The sequence below is a fragment of the Ooceraea biroi genome, chromosome 1 (genome assembly GCF_003672135.1).
Source record: "Ooceraea biroi isolate clonal line C1 chromosome 1, Obir_v5.4, whole genome shotgun sequence".
NCBI lineage: Eukaryota > Metazoa > Arthropoda > Insecta > Hymenoptera > Formicidae > Ooceraea > Ooceraea biroi.
In genome coordinates this window covers 7,616,615-7,644,440 of record NC_039506.1, presented here as the reverse complement: position 1 = coordinate 7,644,440, position 27,826 = coordinate 7,616,615, and the positions used below count along the sequence as shown (strand labels likewise).

Below are 27,826 nucleotides of genomic sequence, written 5' to 3'. Positions count from 1 at the left end.
TATCGCGACATTGATTGCGCGAAAAAGGAAGAGCGGGTGCATATAAAAAGTTTTAATGACTCTCTCTCTTTCTCTCCTTCTCTTTTTCGCGTAATCGTTCCTTTCCTCGTTCCCCGTTATTCTTGCGCTGCATCAACACAAAACTGTCGCGCCGGTAGCAATAATAAACGCATAAAGCCGTGGGCAGTCGCGTTTTCGGGCAGAATATTAGCCGAAGATTTACGACTAGCTTCAACCGGAGTAACGAAAGAAGGTATGAAAGAATCGGAGGTACGCCGAAGCAGCGGCGCTGCATCAATCATAAAGGCTTCATATTTTTAAGTTCAAAGAAGAATGATTGCCGCTCGCGCGTTTGATGTTTTAGAGCACGGCGTGCTCTCGCGCTGATGGTTGCCTCAAAGCTTTATGAGCCTGGATTAAAGTGTAATATGATCGTGGTTTACTCGATATTGGACACGGTTCTTAGATAGTAGATACATTAATTATTTCCTCTTTCATTAATTAGCTTTATACACACAGGGCTACTCGGTTTGATGAGCATGTTTGAGTATATTGGATATAGCTGCGTAAATAGTAAAACAATAGATTAAAAAAAGTGTTATATAAAATTATCTCGATGTACAAGACATTTAGAAATTTCCAAATTCTCTCTAACTGATACGGCAACGCGAAATACTGGAACGAACAATGGGAATGCAAGATTAGCGCTTATTCTCCTTTTAATGGCACGCATAATCGTCCCATTTCTCGTGAACTAGAAGTAACCAGAACTGAGTTTTTACTATTTATGCAGCGGGAAGAACGAGAAGGGAATTACGTAATATGGCAGGGAAAGGGAATGCAAAATTAGATGACGCAGCTTCATTTTGCGTCTGAATGGGAACGTCCGAGTACGCACAGTCCGGCATTACTTGCGCACCGCTATTACGAGAAAGCGACATGGTTATATGCAGACGGAATATATTATTTCTGTTCCTTAAGCTCTATTTCTTTAAAGTCTGAAGACCGATATTGCAGTGTGTTGAAAGAAAAGAGAGGATATACGTACAATCCCATTTAAAATTCAATGCGGAATTGTTGAATGTCTTTCTTTTGCTTACTCAAACATTTCGACGAATATTTTAACATAAATAAATAATTCTTGAAGCATTGCAAATGAGATTTGCTACAAGACAAGTAAATATTATTTTTATGCTGAAAAGGATACACTTGCTTAAATAAATCTAAAAGTTGTTATTATTAATTCCAAACTTGTTATATGGTCTGATACTATTATTTTCCATAATTGTGCGTGATTTGATATGTAGTAACAAATTTCACGGTGAAATTAACAGCAGAATCAGCTGTGAGCAATGAACCAGACTGAAATGTCACAACGATCTAATTACCGAAGGCGTCAGTGCGTCACGTGAATAGATTTTGCACGTGCATGTTGTCGCTTGTTTGTTCGTCGCTCGAATCACCCGCGGGTCCTCGGGGAACAATGAAGCTCGAAATGTCAGAGCTTCGTTGTGCAGCACTCGCCTACTCGAAATAAAGCAATCGCTGAAAATAAGGATCTATAGTCGAGAAAATTGAATCGAGTTTGATGGAAAGGAAATACAAAATACACGAGGATCCGTCATAAAAAATTTGTTCAAAATAAAAATCGGAATTGCTTTGCAATAATATTTATTTGAAATAATGTTTACTTGGAAAAAAAAGAAAAATTTATTTTCTAGCAGAAAAAATCATATTTTTAAGCTTCGCTTTCACGCATTACGCGTGTTACAGCGCAATGAAATGAGGCGAGGGTCGTTTGGGTGCAAGGCAAATACCATTACTCGACGAATAGAATTTCGGATATGGCCGATGGCACACCGGAGTATAATTTGTTTGCGTTGCATGACCTTACAGCCATTGCGCTACGCGACGAGACCTATGTACTAATCCTCGTTCTCATTCTGCCCCCCCCCCCCCCGTGATGTCCAAAGGGATGTGTAAAAAGGTCCAGTTGTAAAAGCTGACAGTTTGCTGACAGAAGTTTGCGAACAACCGACGTAAATCGATCGTAAATCATGGGAATTTACAGAATACAGAGTTTTATTTAAAAAATTTAATTTAAAAAAGTTTGAGATTGATAAAAGAAGATACCACACATTGTTTGTGTGGAAATTTACTTTATTCGAGCAAACATGAATTTTTCAATTCGAGTCTTGGAAATCGCATCGTCTGTTCGATCCACTTTGCCACGGTAAGCAGCCTTTGCTCGTGAAAGAGCGGTGCTATTAATTGCAAGGACAAGGGTAACCCTTTGCGAGAGAGCTTAATCGGTACATTGATCGCGGGCAAACCTGCCATGTTCGCGGGTTGTGTACAATGATCCTGAATCAAGCATTGCGTCTGGTTATCTAACTGCGTGAATTCATTGTATATAGGAGCTTCAGTTAACGTCGTCGGGGTGAGTAAAAGATCTATATTATTGTTCCATAGAACGTCAAAATCCTGCGTAATTAATCTGCGTATCTTCATCGCCTTGACATAATACTCCTGGTAATTCTCCGCCAAGAGGAAATAATTTCCGACTAGTATGCGACCCTTGACGACATCGTTGAAGCCTTCTGATCTAGTTTTCTTATACATTTCGTGAGCCGAGCTCCACTCGTCGGCTCGGTGACCGTATTCTATGCCGTCGTAACAAGCCAAATTGCTTGCTACGTCGCATCGATTCAGAACCGAATAACATACTATAGAGTAATCTGTGTGAGGTAGTGACACTGGGACAACGCTGGCTCCAGCTTCTTCTAAATGACGAGAGACCTCTTGCCAACACGCCTGAATCTCCTCGCTTATACCCTGCACTCCGTATTCTTTTGGTATGCCAATCCTGAGATTGCTAACATTGATCGTTTCGGGCAAGTTGATTGGAGTATACTCTCGTTGCACAGTAGTCGGATCTGCGGGGTCGGTACCGGCGATAGCGTTCAAGATTAATATGCTGTCGTCTACTGTCCTCGCGAGAATACCAGGCACATCCATGGAATTCAGCAGAGGGATAAGACCGTAACGCGACACCAAACCGTAAGTCGGTTTCAGACCGATTAGACCGCAATAAGATGCAGGGTTGCGAGTAGAACCACCAGTATCGGAGCCCAACGCCGCGTAACAGGTACCTGTAGCTACTGCAACTGCGGAACCTCCACTACTGCCACCTAAGATGCATTTATCACATCCCAAGAAATTATCTTTCGAAGCAAACGATTAAAAACTATTACAAACACACGATTCTAGGCAGTAATGTACCTGCTATGCGCCATGCATCTCTTTCATGCGGCTGCCATGTGGTTACCGATGGACCGTCGCGCTCACAGGAATAAAACTCTGACAACATCTCCGAGCCCCATAAATTCTTTGTTGGTCCGTAAAAGGAGTCCACGGTGCCCGAGCCCATGGCGAACTCGTCGAGATTAGTCTTACCCATCAAGACAACTCCCTGCTTCCTGAGCCTCTCGTAGACCGTGGCATCGTAAGCGGGCGAAAAATTGGCTAACATCCGAGAGGCACAAGTCGTAGGTTTCTCCTTGACACAATAATTATCTTTTATAGCGATTGGAATGCCGTCAAGTTGTCCCAGCAAAGAATTTTGCCGTTGCCTCGCATCGGCATCGCTAGCCTGTTTACCCGCAACGTCGCTTGTCACAGTAATATACGCATTTAAAGGCTTGACGAGTGAAGTTAACTTAATGGAAGCTCTACAAATCTCGGATGGTCGCACCGCACCATCGTAAATCTTCTGACTGACTTCCTTAATCGATGTAGACAACAACTTGTTCATCGTTCAACGCGTGACACCACTGCCGGACATAACCTCTCCACCGGCGGTGACCAGCACATAACCTCAAATTCGATAGCGAGAGAAACGCAAGAATGTCGAATTGCATGCACACCAATACGCACACATACAGACTCTTCGGCTGCTCAATGTTTGCTTTGGATATCTTATAAGCGAATCAGATTTTATTCGGATAATGGATGTTCGAATTGGATAACTCGATTACTCGAAGCATTAGATTCGAGAAAGACAATCGAGAATAATAATCGGAATGCTTCGGGTACTCGAATTCGAATCGAGCAGGTATACTGGAGCACAAAAATTAAAAAACTATTTTGTTTTATGTTAAAACGTGAAAAGGTAATGCAACATTAAGTCTGAATAGAAGATATGTTCAAACTTCAAAGTCAAATATTGGATATAACACGATCACAAAATAGCGAACTTACCGACCGTAGCAAAATAGATGTGCCTACGAAATTTAGCTTTTATGATACAGTTAGCGCTGCGGAACAGTCATTCAAGATCATTAGATTATAAATTATTTATAATTAAATCGCTTAAAATAGATATTAAATAAATAATTTTTGAAAAATAATTAAATATAAACTTTGCTTTCCATGCTCATTTCTTGCAAAGGATGAATATTAAATCGTTGAATAATAATTTAGCGATATTTACGACGTATTATTATCTACAAAAAAATGTCGAAAGACATTGTTATGGTGACTGTGTATAAGATAGGTATAAATACTAAGGAACGTATCGCTGACTGCCTCTAGTCGATATAGTCAGTTGACATTCAAACGAGAAGTGGAGCAGATGTAGATATTATAACTGCAAATGTTAATTTTGTGATAAATAGATTACAAGTGTTTCTACTTTCTTCATTTATTCTTTATTCGTTATTTAAATACTTATAAATATGTCACGAAAACCTAATGGAAAGCACCGTAGACATACTATGAGAGAGAAATTCTCAAGTACACCACTTCACAATGTACCTTTAAAACAATTTAACATATCATTATCTAGGATTGATACAGGTTCTTCATCAAACGAAGATATACGTAATTGGAAATTACAGCAACAGTCACAGATTTCAGGTAATAATTTATCATGATCGAAAGATTATATTTTTATAATAAGTTCTTACTTTAGTAAGCATTTCTTAATAAAAACATTGATCGTTGACTCAGTAATTGATTAAAAATTTTCTTTACATTTATGTAATATATATGATAATATATAACTAATTAAAAAATATATATACATATATATATATATATATATAAATACAATTAAAATATGTAATTAGAAGTATGGTTTATATCACTTCAATTTACATCAACGATACTTTTAGTTTTACATTCAGTGAAGTCAGAGGAAATAGGGTCTTTTAAATAAAAACATGATGTTTCCTATAATTCTTAACATTGAATTAACTTAAACACTAAAAGATTTTGCAAGACATCTTAGAATTAATGCATTCTTGACGTAGAGAAGCAAAAGAAAAGCTCAAAAACAAATAAGAAAACGATAAAAAGGAATAAGCGAGTTATATCTCAATCGAAAGTCACTGAATGGGTAACCGAATCGGAAGAATCCATCAATGAATTTTTAAGTTCACAAGAATCCAAATCCGATGGTGCTTCGATGTGCATTAATTTATTTGAAAGCTCGCGTACTCCGGAAAAAACTCGAGATGCACCGATCAGGTTCGAAGAAATTCTACAGAAATCACCGATTATACAGTCCTCTAAAAGATCGCGTTCAGTTTCAAAAGAGATTATCATACGACAAGACCAGTTGCTGCCGGTGCATGTACCATCAGCAGACCAACGAAATTGTTTAGATACGGACGAGGATGAGCTGGTATTCCGTATGTATTTTATATAAAATAAAATATTAGTTTACATTAATATTAATCCATATTTAAAATAAACTTAAATGCTTGGAAACGATTTTGCAATTATAATAAACTTTATATTGTAATTCCTATTATATTATAACGTTCAATTGCTAGCTTAGTCATCCAAATGTGAACAAGTACTGGAAATACTGCCTTTTCAGATCATGAAACCAATTTGAAAACTTACTCTTCCGCACATAAACGAAAGAGAAGCTTAGGAACCTTGGAACTAAAATTTGGAGATTATATGTATCCTGTGCAAGGCTCAACATTGATAAGCGATCAGCTTTGGAATCAATTTATTGAAAAACATTATGGGAAGTCATCACATTATTGGGCACCACTTTCCTCGCCAAAACCTGTCTTCAAAAAGATAGAAATTCCTCCGACTCCGATTCCTCGGAGCAAAGATTCGCGAAAATGCTGTTCGTCCCGACGCAAGTCTGAACATAAAATCCAATTAAAAAAAGGCGGACAAATTCGTAAGAGAAGCAAAGTGAAACGGAAGAAGGAAATGTTAATATTGCCATCGGCACGAAGACAAAAAGGTGATACTGATGTGTATGATCAATCCGATGAGACAGATATTGAGTTTGAAACTAGCGGCAAAGGTAATAAACATATGTCTCTTTCGGAATTTTGTCACAAGCAAAATGGGAATAAAGTTCCCAATATAATATCTTTAACATCTTCAGAGTCGGATGCCGAATAAATCAGAGTTTATGTAATTATTACTCTATTTATACATTTTGTATACACTTTTCATGTATCAATTTACATGTATCAATTTACATTTGTTGTTGGAATCAGTTTATTGAAAAACATTACGAAAAGATATCTCATTATTTAGAACCACTCTCTACGCGAGAACATGTGTTCCAAAAGTTTGAAACCGATTTAATTCCTCCGAACATTCAATTCATAAAAGACACGGAATTCACAAGAGAAGCAAAGCGAAACGTTTTCTTTCGTTTTTTTTTGCTTTTCTTGTGAATTCTGTGTCCGCCTTTCCCGAATTGAATTTCGTGCTTAGAATTGCGCCGAAACTAAGCTCATTTTCGCGAATCTTTGCTCCTGTTTTCCCGAATGCATTCGATGTTCAGAGGAATCGGATCGGTTTCAAACTTTTTGAAGATAAGTTCTTGCGTGGAGAATGGTGCTAAATAATGAGATATCTTGCCGTAATGTTTTTCAATAAATTAATTCCAAGGAAGGAGGAAACGTTAATATTGCTATCGGAACGAAAGCAAAGAAGTAGTATATATCATGAACTCGATGAGACGGATATTGTGTTCAAAATTGGCGACAAAGACAATAAACTAAAGTTTATTAACTCTATATCATAGATGATATGATTCTTTCGGAATTTCGTCGAACGCAAACTGCGAATAAAGTTTCTATCGTAATATCTTCAGAAGCGAATGCCAAATAAATCTAAGAGTGTATTTAATTACTTATTCTCTTTATACATTATATATATATATATTTTTGTATAAACTTTGTTTGCATTATTTATATTATTTATACTATCTATGTATTGAGTGTTCGCTATATCTTTGACGATCAAACTTTGTATAATCAGGATATTTAAGAAATAATCAAGGAATTAATTGCATAAATATAAGAAAAACTGTGTGCGTATTTAGAGTTACTTTATATTGTTTAAAATAAAAAATATCGAGTGATAAATAATTTAATTATCATTGATGTATTCTACATAAATTCAAGGAACGCGTAACTTTTCAGTGTTACGTGCACGGTTCGCTTGTGTGGAACAACCGTTGTTGTTTGCACAGTTTCCCGATTACAACTGCGCGCCGCGAGAGAAGAAATCGTTTACCCAGTTTGGTAAACGTATTCTTACCAAGAAACGTGCCAAGAATTTTGCCGATCATTTATTATTTCTGCCGACGTACATTTGCATGTTCGGCAAATATTGTACTAATAAGCGTTTAATTTAATTGTAACGCGTCCTTGGTGATCTATTTTTATACACGCGCTTGGCGTACTTAATGTTAATCAGCTTGGTGATTTGTTCCCCGCCGAGTCTACGGAAAAGATATAACATCGTAATTCGGTCGTAAAATCGCGCTGCGATAATACTTCTTTTTTTTTCGCTGATGTGCACAATCGAACTTGCGAAGTTTGCTGAATAAAGTTGTGCTGTCGACGTAACGTGTATCATACCACAGTGTATTTCGAACGTTCGTTATCTAATCGAGTCCACTCGACTTCTGGATCTTTACTTTGATCGTCTTTACTCGATCAGTCCAACTTTTGACCTGAACTAGTACGGACCTCCACTTCTCGTGATTTCGGTAGCTCTCGTGCCCGTTCGCGCTCAATATGGATGACGAGATTTTAAACGCGTTGAACAATGACAGCGAGCTGCCGGACGATGTGCAACAGAAATTGGCGAAGATCATCGAGAAGTATCAACAGCTGAGCGACGAAGACAAGGAGGAGTTCAAAAAGGGCGCTTTTGACGTGCTGACGAAGACCCTGACTAAGTTACCCGGCAGCTCAATTCTGCCCACGTGGCTCGCACCATATGAATCTTTTCTTCTATTTTTTTTCGCGGTGTCGATTGTGTTTTTCCTGCTCGGTACAGTATTTCTTGCATTTCAAGTAATATTTGCAAATTTGTAAATTTTGTTCTTTATAATGTATTGTCATTAAAAATAATAAATGTCAGATAAAATCTAACAAATAGCCACGTAACTGCAGATTATATGTCTTTAGATTATCATCATATATTGCATCATTTTTTGAAAAAATTTATGATATTCTTATTGTAAAAGTTTGTTATTTTTGTCACTTTCTTATTTAATCTTCTATTTTTATGCAATTCTTTAATTACAATTATATCATTTTGTAGCTGTGATTGCCCGCAATTTATACCTACGCGTAAAGAACCGAGAAGAACGGCGAGAGAAGAAGAAAAATCTTAAGGAACAAAAAGCGACAAATAAAAAGAAGAAGAAAACAAATTAAGATATGATAACTTACATATTACATTAAAGAGAAATTTGTTATCAAAAGAGTTCTATTATTTTGTTTTTTAAATACATGACATATTTTACAAATTAATTTGTCTCTTTATTGAACAGATTAATTAAACAAAAAGACAAAGAAAGAAAGAAAACGAATATTATAATATAGGAAAAGTATTATAATATAGGAAATATAGATATTGATATGAAAAAGTATTTATTGCACAATTTCTTTGACTTAAACATTCGTACGAGGTATGCAACAATTAACATATCAATATAATTTTAGATTAAAATATTAACGCATATTTCAACTTTTAAGTTATAACAGACAAAATAAACTGTATTATCACATAACATATACATAAAATTTATACTTATTTATAACTATAGCAAAATATGAATAAACTCGTAATTGATCACGTAATTAAAATGTAGTAAGCAGTTATAAACGCATTACAAATGCGATTGTTCGTAATAACAATTGCTACGCATATTAATTATTCCATTATTCAATACATTTGTCGCATCACAAATTATTATTTTACATCCCTAAACATGTATAATCAATTTTTGCAATAAATTTTTAGAACTATTATTAAGTATTAATAGGCGGTAGCCTATAATCAGAGCTGCATTGGTCTATAAAATTAAAATTGCAAAAAAATATAATCTTATATTTTATAAAATTTCACAAAGAATCTCAAAAATCTTGATACAAAAAGTTTGTTAACATACATATTTTTGCAATAAAACAGTTAGAAATATTATTTTTTATATACTCTACTTTATGACTGTCTTTCGAATATTTATTATTCAATTATGTCTATTGGCAGTTTATTCGTAAGGCACTGATAAAATTAGTTTACCATTATTTAAGAATTTGCACGTTCAGTTGCTATTCATAATAATAACGTTATTTAATTTTACTTCAAACAATAATTTTATATGTTTAAAAGTTTAAAACTTAGAAAAGTACCTAAAAGATTTACTATTAATGTAAGAATTATTAAATCAACAAACAATCGTTATAACAATGTATAACTAAAATATATGCTATCAAAATTTTACAATAACTTTCAGTGTGACACATATACATGTATACATATACATATATTTGAAACCGACCGTCTCTTTATAAATTGCAACTAAAAACGATTGACAATCGTATTTTTATTTGCGTAAATATCTCTTTCTCAGTTTTTTACCGTGACTTCTGGATATAAGTAAATACTTTTCCAAACTTGACCAGGCGGTCGTTTTGCAAATATAAATCTTGCAGATATTCAATATTTCTGCATTTGTTCGAACAATATATTCTTTACGCAATATCCACAATTTCAAAATATTCGGATATAGTCATGCAATTATACGAGATCCGATATTTGTACATAATTCTCGCTATTCTCGAGGTAATTCGTTCCATACATAACTACGATAAACGAAGTAGTATATAAATATACTCTTCTACAAAATTATATAATTGGCACTCGTTGTTTTCTTCATTGTATTAAGTGTATTGTATTGTCTTGGAGTCACTTGAAATTATCGAGTTTCAGTGACTTCAAGTCGCATAGATGCGAAAATGGGATGTCGAAAACTGTTTAAAGAGTCTGAATATTTGCACATCTCAACAAATTCGACACACACAACGCAATGGCAATATGATATTCATAATATAAAAAATAGATTTATACTCAGAAAAATCTTACTAGATCGAAGTCACCTATAAATGAGCATGTGTTTCAGTTGTTCAGTTACAATATGCCGCGTACAATTTCATATGCAAATAGATAAACACATAGGGCAAGACAGCGCAATCAGATTAACAATTTCTAATCCATTGCTCTTTACTTTAGCATGATTATCGTACTTAAAGATTAGTAATCTTTCTCGCACGTATTTGTCACAAATACTGCCGTTATAAAATTTGCCTTTTGTTTTTTTATCTTTTAAATAACTATATAATAAAATCCCTATAAATTGCTTAAATATTTTTCGACTTTATCAGCAATTTATAACGCTCGCTGCCTGGATCTGGAAAAGATATAGATCATTAATATTCTGGTTTAGTTTTGCAAATAATAGCCAGATAAACATAACAAAGCATGTAATTACCTCTGATAGTCTCAACGAGATACATACTCTCGTCCTTCATATTCGCTACCAGATCATCGGTAACTAACACGTGTATACCCTGTGGTCCTAGAAACAATATCGAGTGCAGTCGGTCAGGAGGCAGGTTTAGAGTATTGAGTAGCTTGTTCGTGAGCGCGGAGCTTGTTAAATTGTCGAGGTAGGCGATTCTCCAGAGTGAGCCATTGCCCTCCAGTGAGAAATAGAGGGTCAGCTTTGGGGTCGGCGCCTTGGAGTGCAGCGTGTTGAACAATCGAATGCCGTCCGCCACTCCGCAAATTTGGATGAGATCCTCTCGAGACAGACGCAGAATATCCGATGCGGAGAAACTGGCAAACGTCGACTCGAACGCGTTAAATCGACTTGCACGGAGCCAAGCAGTTGTTTGCGTGGCATTCGCGTCGGGCGGTAATTCGGTGAGACAAGGAGCACTCTGCGATTTATAATAAATTTATTAACATAAGTAAGCTTGGATTGGGTGGCTGCTAATTTTATGTAATTACTTCTTCACTGATATTATGGAATTTTTGAGAAAAGTGATTTTTCTTTTAAATATTTCAGCATATCGACACATTTATAAAGAATTTATAATTAAGTTTAAAATAAGCTAGAGTAATTTTCAAAAATAATTTATCATTGAAAAATTATTACACAGACGATGAAATCTAGAAAATATTTGTTCAAATGCAATGAATATCTATGAAAAAGATCTTCTAGAAGAATTCTATTTTCGTTCTGTAGATATAATGTGAAATATTTCTTTTTCATTATAGGAGAGTTAGCTTAGCTTTGATGAAAGTCTGTTTTCATCATGTCATGTCATGTTATGTCTATTTTATAGATTTGATAGCTGTCGAGAAAAGATAGCGTACAAGTAAACTAACATCACTCTCGATGCAAGGTTGATCCGGAAGTATGGCCGCAGGCGATGGCAAGGCTGGTGCCGTTCCCACGTTCTCCTTCACAGCGTCGGAAGCCGGAACCAATGGCACGATACCGGAATTAGAAACTGAAAGTGCTAGAGGAGCTACTACCGGAGAAGAATTACCACCAATAGTCGAACGTGTCTGCGGTGATCTGAAAAATATCAAAACCGATTGCATGTTAATTACGGTCCCATAATCATATTACATAATTATTCTCTTTGATGATAATCATTTTGCTACATGGTAATTTTTCCGAGACACGCGACACGGCAAAACACGTCGTGGCATATTATCATCGGATAATTCTGCCTCATTAATTGTGTATATGCTATAAATCATCGCGATTACTGACAGTTACACTGAACAACTTTGCGGAGGAAGGAGGCTATACCAGACATGGCACCTCGATAAAAACCGGTATACTCGTATGAAAATAACTTTGCTTATGCTAATAAATTCATATCGTAATCTGGAAGACGAGAGAGAAAGCGATACTTGAGCATGTGCCCAGAAAACATCAAGTCTCTGGTTGATGGATGATAATGAATTGGATAATGAATACAATGTCTCCAATAATCGCTAAATGCATCTCAAAACAAGTACGACTGATGCAGTCATTGCCGCGTAAAATAACAAGACTTCGCAATCGTTGTTATCTCTGAGCACGTTACATCAAATGTTACAAATAGTTGGCACATTATCGTACCGAATAAGCACACGGCCTTGGCAGTCACGACATGTCGTAGCTTGATAATTCCCACTGAAACCCCGAGGTCTATTAGTTAAACGCTAAAGGCATGTAAGTGTTATCTCAGTTCTAGCGATAAAGCAAGCGCTACAAAAGTTTAAAATGAGATTCGATCGACGTTCCACGCGATCACGTGTAATACCCTTTCGAAATATGTGCTGGGCTAAATTTTATTAATTCGTCAGAATATCTAATCACTCAGATAGTGACAATGAAATGAAGAAGGGGATTAAAATACGGATTCAATATTTTCTTTAAAGAAAACTGTCAGCGTATCCTTACGCGGAATGCTCCTTCAAATGGACCACGAGTTTGATCTTCTTGCAGCCATTGAGCCTCTTAACATCCCGCTTCTTGATCTGGAGACTGACCAGTCCTCCTCGCATAACATATCCTCTCTTCACTTGCACGTTCAACAGGGCATGGACGAACTTGACGACGACCTGCACATGCGGCGGACCGCCGCTCACGATCACTTCGTGTTCCAGAAGCCACGTGACGAACCGATCGAACGGATAATGCGGTCGCCTGATGGACCAGCAGCTTCTCATATCCCAGTAATCCCTCATGTCGAGTACGCTCTCGCTACAATTCGCTCCAAAAGAGTGTCTACGGCGCACTTTTCTTCTCCTTGAAGGCTTTCTTTCGACTTCTTACGCGTTCATTCATAAACGTAGTACATCCGCACGCTCGAACGTCCCGTTTCCCAAACGTCTTTTCATCCATTCGTATTGGCGATGTTACCGAAAGTCGCACACCCCTCGTGTGTCCCACCAACCACCTACTAAAGTCGATCTGGGCTTGAGAGAGAGAGAGAGTTCTGGCTCGCTCAGCTGATAGGATCAGCTCGAGTCAGCCGGATTGCATTTGTCTGCCGCGAACCGGATACTGCTAGTCGGCCGCGTCTGCCCCGGCGAGCTCCCTCGAAATTTTGACCTTCGCGGGAATAGTCTTTCGCACGGTGCCGTGCTGAAATCCGACAAAGTCGCGTGATCAGCGCGCCGTGTTTTCTTCCAGCTCTGACACGTCACGTGCGCTCGAGCAAACACGCTCGCCACTCCGATAATCACTCGTGATCCGATCCCGTGATGAGTGGAATTCTGTACTATGTTTTCTGAGATTCCACGGATTTCTCTCTTTTTTTTTTGTTTTTTTTCTTGGTCGATCATGTACGACCTGCTTGCACAGTTCTTTGCAGTTAGTTAGGTCGTTCGTAGGTTCGCTGTTTGTCTTCCACTTATCCAATTGCGCCTTTATAAAGAAGTGAACTTTGTATTCGCGTCTGCGATGTTTATCTTCCTGACAGCGCGTTGCTATTTTTCATCGGGCCTAATTAAAATACCACGTGTACGCCGCGCAACTTCAATTGCCTCGTAAAACAACCTCGGTGCATAAAATTTTCTTGTTTTCCCAGAAGATTCTCTTTCCAAGAAGTTATTAAAGTTTTTCTTTAATTGTTATAGCGACGTGAAATCAAATGTCTCAATTGTAACATTAAATCAGTCTCAGAATTAATTTATTTAATTCAGATTTGCATAAGTAGTCTCATCAGACTTTTTCAGCTTCTCTTGTCACTTTATTTTCCTTCAACTTCGACTCGAAATAATAATCTAATTCAGTGCTTTCAGTATCTTCGGCAATCAGAAAGAACAGGATACGTCCTGGTTACAAGACTATTTAACCGCCCTGGCGTCAGCTTTTCGGCGGCAGAGCTGCTCGTCATCTGAGAAGATGATCCTGCCGCGACAGGAGCACGTAGATGGCCAGGATATCTCGTGTCACCACAACGCTCAGACTGTCGATCAGCGGAACCGAAAAGGCGCGTGAAACTCGCATATACTCTGTCGGAAATCGACCAGATGCTGCGACGGACGCGGGCATTCCTGGATGGTGCATGCACACACGATATATCGCTATACTCTCTTGCTAACTGACCGCACTCAGCGAAGATCTATCGCTGGAAGAAGATCGCTCGATGCATCACACGTGGCGTTTATTAAACGCAATCGCGAGCTGTCAGTCACAAGTGATCTTGTCAGCGCTTTTATTGCATGACTAATGGCTGATTGATCGTGTTACGTTCAGTTTCACGCGAAGCCGCAGCTAGGAATCAGACGAAAATGCGATTGTTCGTTTGAAACGCAGCGCACTGCCAAGTCACGTTTGTCCACGATGTAATTCGGAGCCGGACACATCCACAGCACGAGGACGACCCGCACTCCGATTGGTGAAGCTAACGCGCTTTACTCGCTTATCGAGTTGTTTGCCGTAGTTTGCTCCGATAGTTCCGAGCGAATCGTTTCCTATCGATGGTCTCACTCGTTGCACACCAGAACACAATCGCCGTGTACCGGAATATACCGGACTGAAGCTAATCTCGGACGATAAGTTCGGCACACCTTCAGCTCGTCCGACGATTATCCGCGCGCAAAGGTGAGATGTTCAAATAGAAATTACCGAACTCCACAAACTACATTCGCATGATCGAAACGCACTTGAAAGATCCCTCCATAACAGAACTGGCTCCAGGTCGAGATCTATTCGTCTCTTTCTCGAACGAGGCAAGATCTTGATAATTGATTATTTTTCCCGGTTGAAGCGCCGAATATAACGCAGAAGGATTCGCTTTACAGACATAGCAGGATCACGTCGGAGGAAATCGGTCAGTGGCCTCTTCACAAGCTTTGCACTGTTTTCCAGGGCAAACAGTTAAGGATCACACCGGCTCTTGGACTGGTACCGGTTCTCGCGCGTGCACGCGCGATGCAACGGCAACTGCAAGCTCGCTCGCTTTCCTCACGATGACCAGAGTAAGATTGTGCCTCAAGATTGCACACGTCTGATGGGATATCGAGTCTCCGATCGGTCGCAGATTGCGACACACTTTTCGTAATCGCCTCGGAAGCCTCTGCGAGTTGGCTGGCCGGTTGATCGATTGATGATGTCGTCGGCGATCACGCGAGTGACGGGGGATGTCGGTCACCGGGTTTACTCATGAGGCTCATACGGCTGGTCTATCGGCGATAGCGGTTATCATTACGATGTCGGACAACGCGATCGGCGTACCCGGCGTTCGCTGCGGATTGCTGCGAGATGCGATCTCGTTGCTGAACACGTCTGAATGGATTCAGTGATGGGATGGTGGATCGATCGACGCAAGAGCAACGCAGCTACGCGCGCTGTACGGCCTTCTGAATTTACTCGCATGCACTGTGAGTCTCATTCGCCATGTCCCTCTCTCTCTCTCTCTGTTTTTTTCTCTTTCTTCTTCTCTCTTTACTGGTTCTCCAACTTCCCCTCCATCGGAACGCCGTTCAGAGATGGGGACGCCGGCTCGCGCCAGTTCAAGCCAGTTTGTTCGGCGGCGATGCCTGGCGTCTACGTCCACGTCCCCCGCTTCTTCCCGTTCACCATCGGTGGCGAGCGAGCTTCTACCGGAGGCGTATAACCACCGCCATCCTTCGCCAGAATGAACTCCCACCAACTGCACTCGTCGAGTATCTGACAACGTCGCAGTGGTTTCTAGTACAACCAGAGAAGCGCATAATGTTCTTTGTTTTCTTTGGACTCGTATTCTTCATCCTGATGAAGAGTGAAGAAAAGGAAATAGAACAGATACAGTCCTGCGATCTTCTTTTCTTCAGGGGGAGAAATTTCAGTTTCTATTTTTGTCACTGGAACTTTCCTCATTGCATCTTTTTCCTCATTGCGACGTAGAGAAAATGAAAAGAAGAAAATGAGGAGAGAAAGTTCCTGAAAAGAATTCTCTTTTGGAACGAAAGGATATTTTTGAAAGTTCCTCAATACTTTTACTTTTTAGGATTTTCTACTTTCTTTAGTCTGCTTCTCGTGACAGGAAAGAAACGTAAGTAGAGAAGAAAGGAAAAAATATCATTGGCAGACTTCTTTCCTGATTGATAATATTAGGCTTCTCCTCCCTGATCAGCATTCCTCTTCGTCTGGCATTTTCCATGTCAGATATTGTTAGAACAGGCAAAACAAGCAACATGTTTGCCATGCAAATCAATTTTTTGTAAATTCTCTTCATTTAAACTGCTTGGAAGGAAAGGGGAGACAAAAGGGGAGACGCTAGCGGATGATTTCTTCTGCTGATGTTCGCAATTTAACTATCATGTGGATATGAACTTACGTCGACATACGTCATACGAAGGTCGCGGCGATTGCTCGGTAGATTGCTCATTTACAACGAACGCGCATATAAATAGCTCTCAGGAGCAAAAACACTCGTCGAGGACACTAGTGAACCAGGTGTATCGGAAACGTTTCGCTATTTATATCCATGGAAACAGATATCTCTCCGTCGAACACCATGCATGACGCAAGGATTACGTATTTCAACGCGACAAATCGATACGACAAAGTCCTACTGAGACATATCTAGATGAAACTCAAGAAAGAAAAAGATATAGGCCAGTCTGTGTCTTTCATTGAATCTGACATTATCCGACATTGCGGCATTTCTTTAGAAGAGTCCAAATCGTTCAGCAAAATCAAATAAGAATAAAAAAGATCAATGTGTCTCTTATTTCAGTCTCTACAGATAAAGCTACCGCATGCACTGTTGCACCGCATATTCGGTTTGGGTATGTCGCTATTTTTGGAGGAAGCGAAAACGTTGTCGGTTAAATGACACGGATCGTTTGACAGACTTGGATGATTCACGTATACTTAAGCGGGTGCCCGAAACCCGCCGTATCCAGAATCGGCTAGTTGTTGTTTGCATAGTAAGCCGTTCAGTTCGCGCAGTTCGATTGCAATAAAATTCTCGCTTCTCCCTAAAGACACTCGGTCGATCCCGCCTTGCGTAAAAAACGATACGCTAAGCTGCAGCAATAAAATTTGCGATACGTTAATCTTTTACTAACACATATGTTTTCCCGCACGACGTGCACGATCGTGAGTGTTGTAACGCGTGCATCTCGCATGGCGATTAATGTTAATCTTTTTATAAATATCGCTCTCTATCGCGTTAAATGATTCTTCTTAAGAGATGAAAGAATCATCAGTATTAATTTCTATTGAAAAAAAATAAAATTGTTAAACAATTAACGATACAAAGTTTTATGTACTATAAACTACAAGAATTTTTATTACGGAATGTTAAAAACAATTAGTTGCTTTTGTTTAATGAGCGACACTCTTCATTTCGCAAATATCTAACGCGACACTTAATTCAGTCGTATTTACTCTGATACTGGTATTTTACAGACTAAATAATGATGTAAGAAGCAATAGATTGAATGTAAAAAAATGTAGACTTAAAAAATATAATCTAATATTGACAGATTACTATCGTAATTGCTAATTACAGCAGGGAGAGTGTCGTTCGTAATTACTGTGCTTTTTCCTTGTTCATACGTATGTTTAACTTGATCTCGATATTTGCTGAATTAATGTCACATTTACTGTCTGCCAATCGCGTATATTCTTTGTTATTTATTAATCAAAAGTTTCCATCAAAGCACGACATTTATTTCGATGTAAAATGCTATTATCTTGGTCGCTGCGGTCATTTAATTACACAAAATCGAATGATACAAACGGATAAATATCGCGTACGGGAAACGTTATTTCAATTACAGCTGTTTGGTTTACATTTGGCAATGATTTACATGCAGTTATGCATTGCAATTTCATTTACGCGAGCGATTTTTTTCGAGTGTCGCAATTTTTTTATATAACGATATATGGCATTGTCAATATTCTATCTTTTATTTGCCGAACGCGACGTAGTAACACACGATAATGTAGAACAAATTATATTGTATATAAATACGTATAAAATGTATAAAAAACTGATCAACTTACATTGCATCTGTTGAGACGAACGGGCTTCCACCATTCTGCGTCGGACTTGAGGGTGATAAGGACTCCAACGGAATCTACAACAGAAAGCACAGAAGAAAGGAAAGTTAAGACTCGAAGAAACACAATATTCCTGTTAGAAAACTTATCCTTCCGTTCTTTCTAGTTGTAGTTTATTGTATGTTATTTTGTTTTTATTTAATAAAATATATTTTAATATATATTTTACGAGATTATATACATATATATATATATATATATATATATATATTATTACATCGGAGAGAACGGTGCAGTCGTAGCTGGGTTGGTACTTGTCCTGTTCGTGAGGAGGACGTCTCAATATTTTGTCCCGATCTTGCTTGTGCTTGCGGTCCGCTCCTTTCAACTTGAAGACTTTCACTTGGCATGGGCGGCGTGTAGACGCGTCCTCCCGGCAGACCGGGTCTCCACCTTGGATTCGAAAGGGAACGCCTTTCTCGCCACCGTGCTTCTTCGGCGTAAATTCGGTACTTATGCAATTAACCTACCCACAACGAAGAAATACATCTCAAACATCTCAATACATCTCAGTAAGCATCAATAGTATCCCGCTGAAAAAAGCATTGCGATATGAATCGACAAGTATATTCTGAAGAGGATCGCACGTGCGGCATTATATGTGTAAGAATCCACAGACAATTCTTCATTAAATTATACGTAAAGAGCAAAATTATCCTAGTGAGAGAAATTAATCACATCTGTGTGATATGCATAATGTAATAAATAAAAGAATCTATCAGTTAATGATAAAAATTCGGCAATATCCAGGTCAGCGTACTTTGATATAAACGCCAACTTCCTTCGTGGGATCCCACATGAAATCTACACTGTTGTTAGATGGTGATGGCTGGTATACGTCCACCATTCCATAGCTGAGGGGTACGTCAACCTCCAACAGCCTCTCGCCTGGCCTAGCGCGTTGCCAGGCCAGCATCTGTTCCCGTTCCGTGTACTGCAGACGCCGCTCATGGAAGCAAATGCGGATCGTCGACTGGAACAGAAATGTTGGATGTCCCTACAGAGGCGTTGTAGCACCGTTTGGGCGACTCACATCTTTCGAACACGTCGAGGACATGCCGTGAGCTCACGCCGATTGTGTTAATTCGTGCTTGTACTCGCACGGATAATTTTTGTCACTCCTCGAAGAAGCTTACCGATGCGAGAGGAGGAAATTAGTTTTATTTGCATAGTTATCAGCAGAACCAGCGTTAACCGTTCGCGGTTGGATCCATCCGGTTACGACTACAGCTATTTCAGTGTTTAATAATTTCAACAAAACTTTTATCAACGTTCACGAAAGTTACATAATAAATTCTAGATCGCATCATGATTCAAATGATTGAACAATCAAATCCAATTACTGTTATCATCTTTTTGCTTTTTTTTTAATTGAGAAATTATATCCGTCAGCATCAACATGAACTCGCTGCTTTACCTCGTGAGGGACTATAAGCGTTTTTTAAGATGCCGCTACCCAAACATTAGAAGCGTTCAAATGAGGGTTTTCTTGGATTTAAGAGCGTGACAAGGTACCTTCAGAATCTTTCCGCGGTATGCAGACAGATCGCCCAATTTTTTCAGTTTGATTTCATATGACTGTCCCTGGTTCAGATACGTCAGCGTCTCTTCGTTTACTTTGGTGGCGATACTGGTAGCGGCTGCTAAGACATACTGGAAACTAAAGGAAAACTTGACGATGTACAAACTCCATTTGTTTGTGATACACTGTTGTGTCAAAATTAAAATATATCCTCACATTGCATTATTAAAATCAACAAGTAGTATTAAAATAACATGAAATTCATTTTTGACGGAAGTTGGAGCGAACAAGAAACGAGCCATGAGAATCTCGTTTCCAGCCTCGAAAAAAGATTAAAAGCGCAGGTAAATGTTACGCAATTCTGTACATAATATTTGTCAAAAGTTTTTGGTTCTGATAATTCGTGTCGTTTAAATTAATATTTAATTGCGCACCGGCAGTCCTCGTTCAACTCGTTTCCCTGCTGAGAAGAAGAAACATGATTCGTTGCGGTCGAAGTCGGCGGGTATTCCTCATTGGAAGAATACAAGAGTTGGTGGAGGGTAGTAGCAGTTTGGCCATTGTTGTTGTTGTCAGCTTCAACGGAGCTGACATTTCCATTATTGACAGACGCAGTATTGATCGCTCTTTGCGACACGTGATTTAAACTGAAAAAGAAAATTTCTGAGATACAAATACGCAGGCAAATAACATGCTCGATTGTGTCGATGTCGTACAAAACCATATCACTGCATAGAAAAACTGTATAAATTGTTTCACGATCAGTCGCGAGAACCACTCACTATAAGTTAAAGAAAAGCGATGGTGGAACGTTCAAATCCACGGGCGTTCGCATTCTTCCGGTGGTCCTGTTCAGCGAAAGTTTCCACTCGGTCTTACGAAAATGTACACGTCAGTGGAAACACTTTTCACTGCGCGGACACTTTATTGTACTCGATATTGCACAAATTCATCGTCTCGACCGTTACATCAGCTCTTGTCGCGATTTCAACACACTGCACTCGCAGGAGCACGAATGTAAATGGAAAGTCACTCCGATCTATGTCTATGCGAATGATTTCATCACTCGTCTAATCAGTTATTCCCGATACTCGGTTTTCCGGGCCTCCGCGCACACACACAGAGAGAGATATACCTTTTACATAATCTACTTTACTCGGAGAACAACAAGATCATCGAGTCGACCTCTCGATTTCATCGTTCCACATCGATACGACGACTGCACGCGACTCACACGGTGCTCCGGCTCTGCTTCGCTCTAGCGAACTCTCCCCGCTTTTCCATTTAGCGGATTAGCGATTTAATCACTGTCTCGCACACTCATAGATAAAAATCTCTAACTCGGGCAGTAATTTCCTCCGTGACTCACTGAACACGTGACGCGAACAGAACATTAATAGGTCAATTTTTGAGGCGTTTTGGAAAATCGAAGACTTCTCTTTCGGACAACGGGATAAAAGTACTCGATGGAATTTAATGGGAAATCCAATTATACTGCCACGTTAGTGCTTCATAATTCCGAAGAGACCAACGTTTCCAATTTAGAAAAAATCTAATTTGGGAACTGACGTATTAAATCATTTTTATTTATTTTTATTCAATCCGCCGTATTAATCTGTCTCGCATGTCGTTTTTACGCGCACTACGTTACCCGTTACACGAATCTCACCGGCGATTGGGAAACAAAAACACTCTCGATCTTTATCACACGATCTGTATCACACGCACGTACGCACGCACGAGACATCAATTTCCGATTTACGTTTGCGATTAACACGTCCCACGACTGTGACCGCTGTTTTACGGAGTAACGCGCGCGCCGCGTGATAATTACGCGCGAACGAGCAAGTCTGACCCGAGAACGGCTTATTCTCTCGATATGTGCGAACGGACGCAACGATACGACATTTATCTTTGCGGCCGTGTCTTTGCGGGGGAGCCGCGCGCGGCAAATTCCGTTCGGAATACTTTTTACCCCCGTTACCCCCGAGTTGCTCCCCGATATGGCATCGTCTTCGTGTTGTATTCGTCATCGTAGTAACGTCAGACTGCTATCGCTGATACTGTCATTCGAGCTTCACTCGACCCTATCGTTTGCCATAAATAAACAAACGCCGTGATGCAAGAATAATTTTGTTTGCAAAATGAAAAAGAAGGCAGGGGAGATTGATTATGAAATTGTGAATTATATGTACAACTCTCAGAGTTTTCAAGATTATCACGTGGCGAGTAGTATCATCCAAATTCAAGAAAAGTGGCTTTGATAATTCATAATGACTTACTTATTATGTTGATTCTCGGGTGACGGAGCTTCCTGCTTGAAGACAGTTAGCGATGGCAAAGCGAGAAGGGCTTCGCTGAAATAGTGGAAATTTTTAACATGCCATTAGTAGTCTTTCTTTCTAATCTTATCTCTAATTGTTAACAAGTGTGATAGCGATTATTTCTCTTTCAATTTGTTTATTGGAATAACGTAGTTTAAAACATTTTGTAGAAATTATAACTATAGACTGTTTATATAATTATCTCTTTCATCTGTAAGTTCTGAAAATAATCGTGAAAATTGCTTCTTATGATTATTTCAATAATGTCCATTTTCAATTTCTTCTTTCACAATTTAACAATCTAATTTAAATCTTATATATTTCTTTCTTCATAAGATTGCACCATGAAACATTCTCGGTACACGGCAATTGCTTTACTTTGTTAAAACAATATACGATACGAAATAATGTGTTATTATTTTTCATTTATCATTTCGTAATAATATTCTGTCGGTGAGTAACTCACGGCTCTTAGTTACATTGACGCAAAATAATCGCGCAATCGTATCGAAGATTACGAACAAACGTCAGTCCGTCTGGCAATGTACCAACTCGAAATGAGGACTTACGCGCGATAAGGAAAAAATAATTTGAGAACTACTTTGATAATATCGCCCGAATCAGTAAGGTCAACGCAAATCAGAATGAACTAGTTCACTGGTGCAATGGATTAATCGGTGTGAAGTAACATTACGATACTGTATCAAGAATACCACCGAAATTTATTTCTGATTCATATCATAGCTATACGAGAGAAACGCGAAGTCGATCATATATTAATTTAATAGTTTATTTATTGAAAGATGAATAAATAATTTTGGTAAGAATTCTTCGCGAAGTATCATAATCCTCCATGATTCTTTTCAAATAATTATGTTAAAACAATCAAGAATACATTAAAGAAAGCAATTTTGATTATACTCACCCAGATTTCACATATTGATGCATTCCTTTATTGATCATTAAGTAATCACTTGATTTATAAGTTAATTGTAAATTTTAAGCGAAGTTCTTAAGGACTGATATACAATATATTTGGACAATGCCAAATGCTCAACGCTTTCGGGCAACTGTCGATACTGATAATTCATTCTCACAATATGGCTAATAATACGGCGAATATCGCGTTGATTTACATGTAATTGCAATTAAAAGTTCTTTAGTGTACACTGATATGCCGCCAAAAATAAACTGCCTGTATGTACACTCACAAATTGGCATGCCAGCAAGTTTCGGTTCAAACTACGCGGAACACTTTCGATATATCTTTATATGGACGGATACAAGTCTCTTTTTTCTCGTCGTGACTTCTGCCACGTGTATGTACGTATGCATATATGATCAGCTGATGCGAGCAAGTCGACAGCCAGAAGCAAGATCCTTGACCTTTCTTCTCTTTTGCTTCCCTTTATCGTGAATAAAATATAGTTTAGGCTGAACAAACTTGTGTTCAAATTATTGGCGGAATCGTTGTAAGAATATGGAGAACTTTTCAATTAATTAATACGAACTAATTTGTCATATTAACGAGAAATTTTCCTGAAATATATGTAAAAATCCTACACTGTAATATTTTCATTCATTTATTGAAAAAACAGTCGCACAAGCGGGTTATCACGGTCCGTGCAGCGTGAATTTACGATACAGCAGGTATATATTATCGTGATAACGTTCGGGGCCATTTTGGTCTCGTATTCGTATCTACTTGTTCTTGTCCGTATAATCCACTGATATAATATCGATTGCAGTCCTCCTGCGTAATATTCCTGCGACTTACGACAAATTTTGTTAAAACCTAACTGACTCGCCACACGTGCGAGTTACATAGAGATTTGCGTATATCTAAATAAAATTACGAACAATACACCATACAATTTCCAAAGAACGAGGAGGTGCGAGGAAGATTTCATGGGAGATCTACTGATCATGCTCCTCTTTCACGCACGTTTCGGTAATCGTGCACCTCCGCACGTGCGTGCACGTAGAACGCCGATACTTGTGGCCGCGCGACCGGACCGGTTTGATAATCACTTGCGGTGTCGCCGGCACGACGCAATGCCAAGAACTGTGGCCAGTTTTAACCGGATTTCTGAATCGACTCGTTGCAGTACGTATCAATCTTGCTTGTGGCAGAGGCCTGTGCTACCGACCACGCACTCAATAAACGTGCGCCATCGACGGAGAGTTCTCTAACGATCGAGCTCTCGTTTAGAACTTTGTAGATGAAGAAACTGGCATTTTACTCCGAGATCATTTAATGATGATATTTATTATTATTATTCGATTATATAGATCGTGTCTTTTCGGATTCAGATGCATATGATGCATCTCTTGCCCGGCTGAGCAAATTGGCTTCTTTTTAATGTAGAGTCGACGGAATGCCACCTTTCTTGGTGATTTACTGATTTTTTTAGCATTCTTCGTCTTCGATTCATATTGGATCCACATTCCTTTCCAGATTTTTTGAGTATCACTTACCTCATGTTGTAGGAGGCAACAGCCGTTGCAAGATCAGATGTCGCGAGTGCGGATAATCCATCGAAATCAGCGGCGAGGTGCTCCGCGAGTTCCTCCACTTGCGTGGTCCAGCCTTGACCAGAGCCATTGCTCCCGATGGATCCTGAAACACAAATCGAACAAATCTTATGAGTCTACTTCTTTTATGACATCCTTGAGCACTTTGTTTTCTTTATTTCCTTAATTATAACGGTTTACATAACAAATTACAGAAAATTTTACATGCATCACAATCTTTGTTTCTTTTAATCTGTACAAATAATTATGACGTTCGGCAACAGTTACTTCTTAATTTTTATGAAAGCTGCGGAACAAGCCATGATCTCATTTGGGAAAAACAAGAATCTGATAACATCTAATATAATATGCAATTTTCGTCACGTCGCAACTCCAAACCTTAATTTTCATCATCTTAATCTCCAAAGAAGAATTATACGGAAGAATAATTTACGAAAAATAACAGCTAACGTCACTATTTTTCACTTTTAAGAGCACTATATCAAATACAATGTCAATACAATATGATAAGTACAAGGCTCTTCTCGTAGCCCGGTATCGTACCGCCTTGGGCGCCGTTGTAACCGACGTGAAGCTGATGATGCATCGTAGTTGGCCTATCTTTCGTCTCCTGAGCAACGTGACGGCGCCGGCTCTTGGTGGTGACGGGTGGATAACGTCGACTCTGCAGCAACGACACTCGGGACCTATCGACCTCACACCACTTCATCCTATTTCGGCTGCAGCGGTGGATCAACACACCTGGGCAAGGAACACACCACCGGAACTGACCGACTACGTGCGTGCACCTTCACCAAGTTCCGCCAGTTATGGCGAACTGGCTTCTATCGATCTCCTCTCTTTCTCGTTTTCTCTCTGTCTCTCTCTCTTTTGTCGGGCAAGCCAATCTGCGTGATACATTGTATGTGTGCGTATGTCGAGTTATCAGGCGGGATGACCACGTGGGCGAAAAGGCGTCGGACGTGTAAGAAGACAGGGCGCACAAGTTGAACAGTCAGTCTTGAGAAGATCTTCGTAGCGACATCGCTTGAATTGCGTATCGAATGATGCTTTGGACAAATGATGCACTCGCTGAATGCGGATGTCTAACGATGTCGAAATTTCACACAAAAGCAATGGTGATTTAATTAAGTCGCATGCTTCTTAAAGATTTATATTCTGTTATCGTCAGGTAAATTAATTATTGATTTGAAATTATATTATTTTTTCAAAATTTTGTTACTTTACAAGTTACTTTATAAGTTTAATGGTTCATGTGTAATATCGTTAAACTTAATTAAATGCATGACAAGAATATTATAAAGCATTTGAACGTAGATATTTATCTTAAGAAAAAATATCCAATTCTTTAAAAATATAATTGCGACGAAAGATGTATGATGGAGACATTTCTTAATATAAAGAAGATATGCATTCGCGCATAATATTTTAGACAATAAAATGGAACTCGTGGCTACGACAGTGTACGAGGGGCAGTTCGGTCACGACCTTTAAGAAGATATATCTACGTTAACGGCTACAAGATAATGACGATCGACTTCGCGCCACTGCACATTTACAAGCAACACATTCTTTACGTATACCATATTGATGGGAAATATGTTTCGTAGAAAATGAGATTTAGGACCTCCGACGCAATTTAACTTTTTCTTATTTTTATTATTTCGGAAAAGTTATAATCCTGTACTTATGTGCCACTACTAGATCTAGAGAATGATAATGATAAAGGTTTTATATTTTTATATAATTTTACTAGAACATACTATCAGTTCTAGTTTGCGGGTTGAAGCCGCGTTTTGTCATTTTAATTTCGACGTTTCAAACTCCTGATGAAGTGGATGAAACATCGGAAATAAATGACAAAAAACGTGGCTTCAATCTGGAAACCAGAATTGAAAGTAGTAACCAGCACGAAAGCTTCAAATTTTTTATTTTTAATTTTAAATATAATAGAATGAGATTTTCTCTTAACGTTTGCTAATTCAGTAACTGTAAGATACAAACAATTCCACAAATTAGATTGTTCTCATTGCTATCCCAAAACACACAGACACACACAAATTCCGATATTAACAATGATCAAAGTGAAGAACTCGTTCTTCTCAATCGATAACAATCTTTGATGCATTGTTTCTTTTTTTCCTTCCAAAAAAAGATATTTTCGCATTCCTCATTCTGTTTTTATTAGAACAGCTTCTTCAAATGCGCGTAGCGTTAATAAACAATATTAATTATGAGAAATAATTAATCATCCTTACATCATTGCGTTGAGTGTGCTCTTATCACATACATTAAGAATAGATATGCCAAAAATACCAACCATCTCTTCTGATGTGTTTCTTTTCCAGTTCTGTGATATGCTGTAACGGTTCCTCGGCGCGACGTTTCAGATTGTTTTGTTCGTAATTCGGGGACGATCCGGAAGACGAGAGTTGTTGCGGCGAGCCGCCATTCAAGTGCATCTGATCACCACCAAGCGGTGAGCCTTTCGGCGAGTTGTGCTTATCTTGCCATAAAGAATTTTGCGGACTATGATATCCTATCGTACTCTGCAATATTAATAAGAGCACTTTTTTAGAATTGCTCAAGATAAATTTATAACTAACGAGAAAAATCTTTTTTCAAAATATTAAAAAATTTAAATTAAAAAAAGATATTAAAATCCATAGAAAAATGGTAAACATAAAACTGAAATAATTATTATTACTTAAAATATATTTCTACAATACATAATTTCTGGAATGCATATACATATAAGGAAACAGTTTTGTGATTAATTATAATAATTGTTTTTCTGTAGAAGATCATCTGACGGCAAGTAATCATTATTACACGCACCTGTTGAGTGGTAGCTACGACGTCACACCTGTTTGGACGAACTGGCGACAGTTGCTCATATGACGGAGACGACGTGTTGGTGAACCACATCGCCCCGTTCAGAGTTTCCGCACCGCCGTCCATCATGAGTTGGAGCTCCATTCAGCGGCTTTCAGTCTCAGCAAAATACGTACGATCGGATTAGCTAATTGCCGA

The 27,826-nt window shown here is 38.7% G+C and overlaps 4 protein-coding genes across 6 annotated transcripts; 2 read left to right on the top strand and 2 right to left on the bottom strand.

Moving 5' to 3' along the window:
* Positions 1-1,220: 1,220 nt before the first annotated feature.
* On the bottom strand, positions 1,221-4,065 carry LOC105288141 (glutamyl-tRNA(Gln) amidotransferase subunit A, mitochondrial). Its single transcript, XM_011354178.3, has 2 exons — positions 3,283-4,065; positions 1,221-3,191 (listed from the first exon to the last, which is right to left on the bottom strand). Exons 1-2 carry the CDS (start codon positions 3,812-3,814, stop codon positions 2,161-2,163), a joined length of 1,563 nt encoding a protein of 520 aa, XP_011352480.1. The 5' UTR covers positions 3,815-4,065; the 3' UTR covers positions 1,221-2,160.
* Positions 4,066-4,576: 511 nt separating this feature from the next.
* On the top strand, positions 4,577-7,412 carry LOC113563602. Its single transcript, XM_026975413.1, has 3 exons — positions 4,577-4,917; positions 5,313-5,693; positions 5,885-7,412. Exons 1-3 carry the CDS (start codon positions 4,737-4,739, stop codon positions 6,433-6,435), a joined length of 1,113 nt encoding a protein of 370 aa, XP_026831214.1. The 5' UTR covers positions 4,577-4,736; the 3' UTR covers positions 6,436-7,412.
* Positions 7,413-7,514: 102 nt separating this feature from the next.
* On the top strand, positions 7,515-8,813 carry LOC105288143. The gene is made up of 2 exons (XM_011354182.3): positions 7,515-8,328; positions 8,602-8,813. The coding sequence occupies exons 1-2, from the start codon at positions 8,070-8,072 to the stop codon at positions 8,715-8,717; spliced, it is 375 nt and encodes a 124-aa protein (XP_011352484.1). The 5' UTR covers positions 7,515-8,069; the 3' UTR covers positions 8,718-8,813.
* Positions 8,814-8,918: 105 nt separating this feature from the next.
* Positions 8,919-27,772, bottom strand: LOC113563594 (transcription factor CP2-like protein 1). 3 transcript variants are annotated; one of them, XM_026975384.1, is made up of 12 exons: positions 27,632-27,772; positions 27,114-27,342; positions 24,737-24,878; positions 22,217-22,291; positions 20,369-20,581; positions 19,928-20,072; positions 19,173-19,409; positions 18,630-18,878; positions 18,356-18,429; positions 11,737-11,929; positions 10,835-11,285; positions 8,919-10,753 (listed from the first exon to the last, which is right to left on the bottom strand). In XM_026975384.1, the coding sequence occupies exons 1-12, from the start codon at positions 27,770-27,772 to the stop codon at positions 10,704-10,706; spliced, it is 2,199 nt and encodes a 732-aa protein (XP_026831185.1). In that variant the 3' UTR covers positions 8,919-10,703. The 3 variants fall into 3 exon arrangements, with proteins under 3 accessions (XP_026831185.1, XP_026831188.1, XP_026831189.1); XM_026975387.1 differs by having other exon boundaries at positions 19,173-19,385; XM_026975388.1 differs by lacking the exons at positions 27,114-27,342; positions 27,632-27,772 and adding an exon at positions 25,337-27,045.
* Positions 27,773-27,826: the final 54 nt, after the last annotated feature.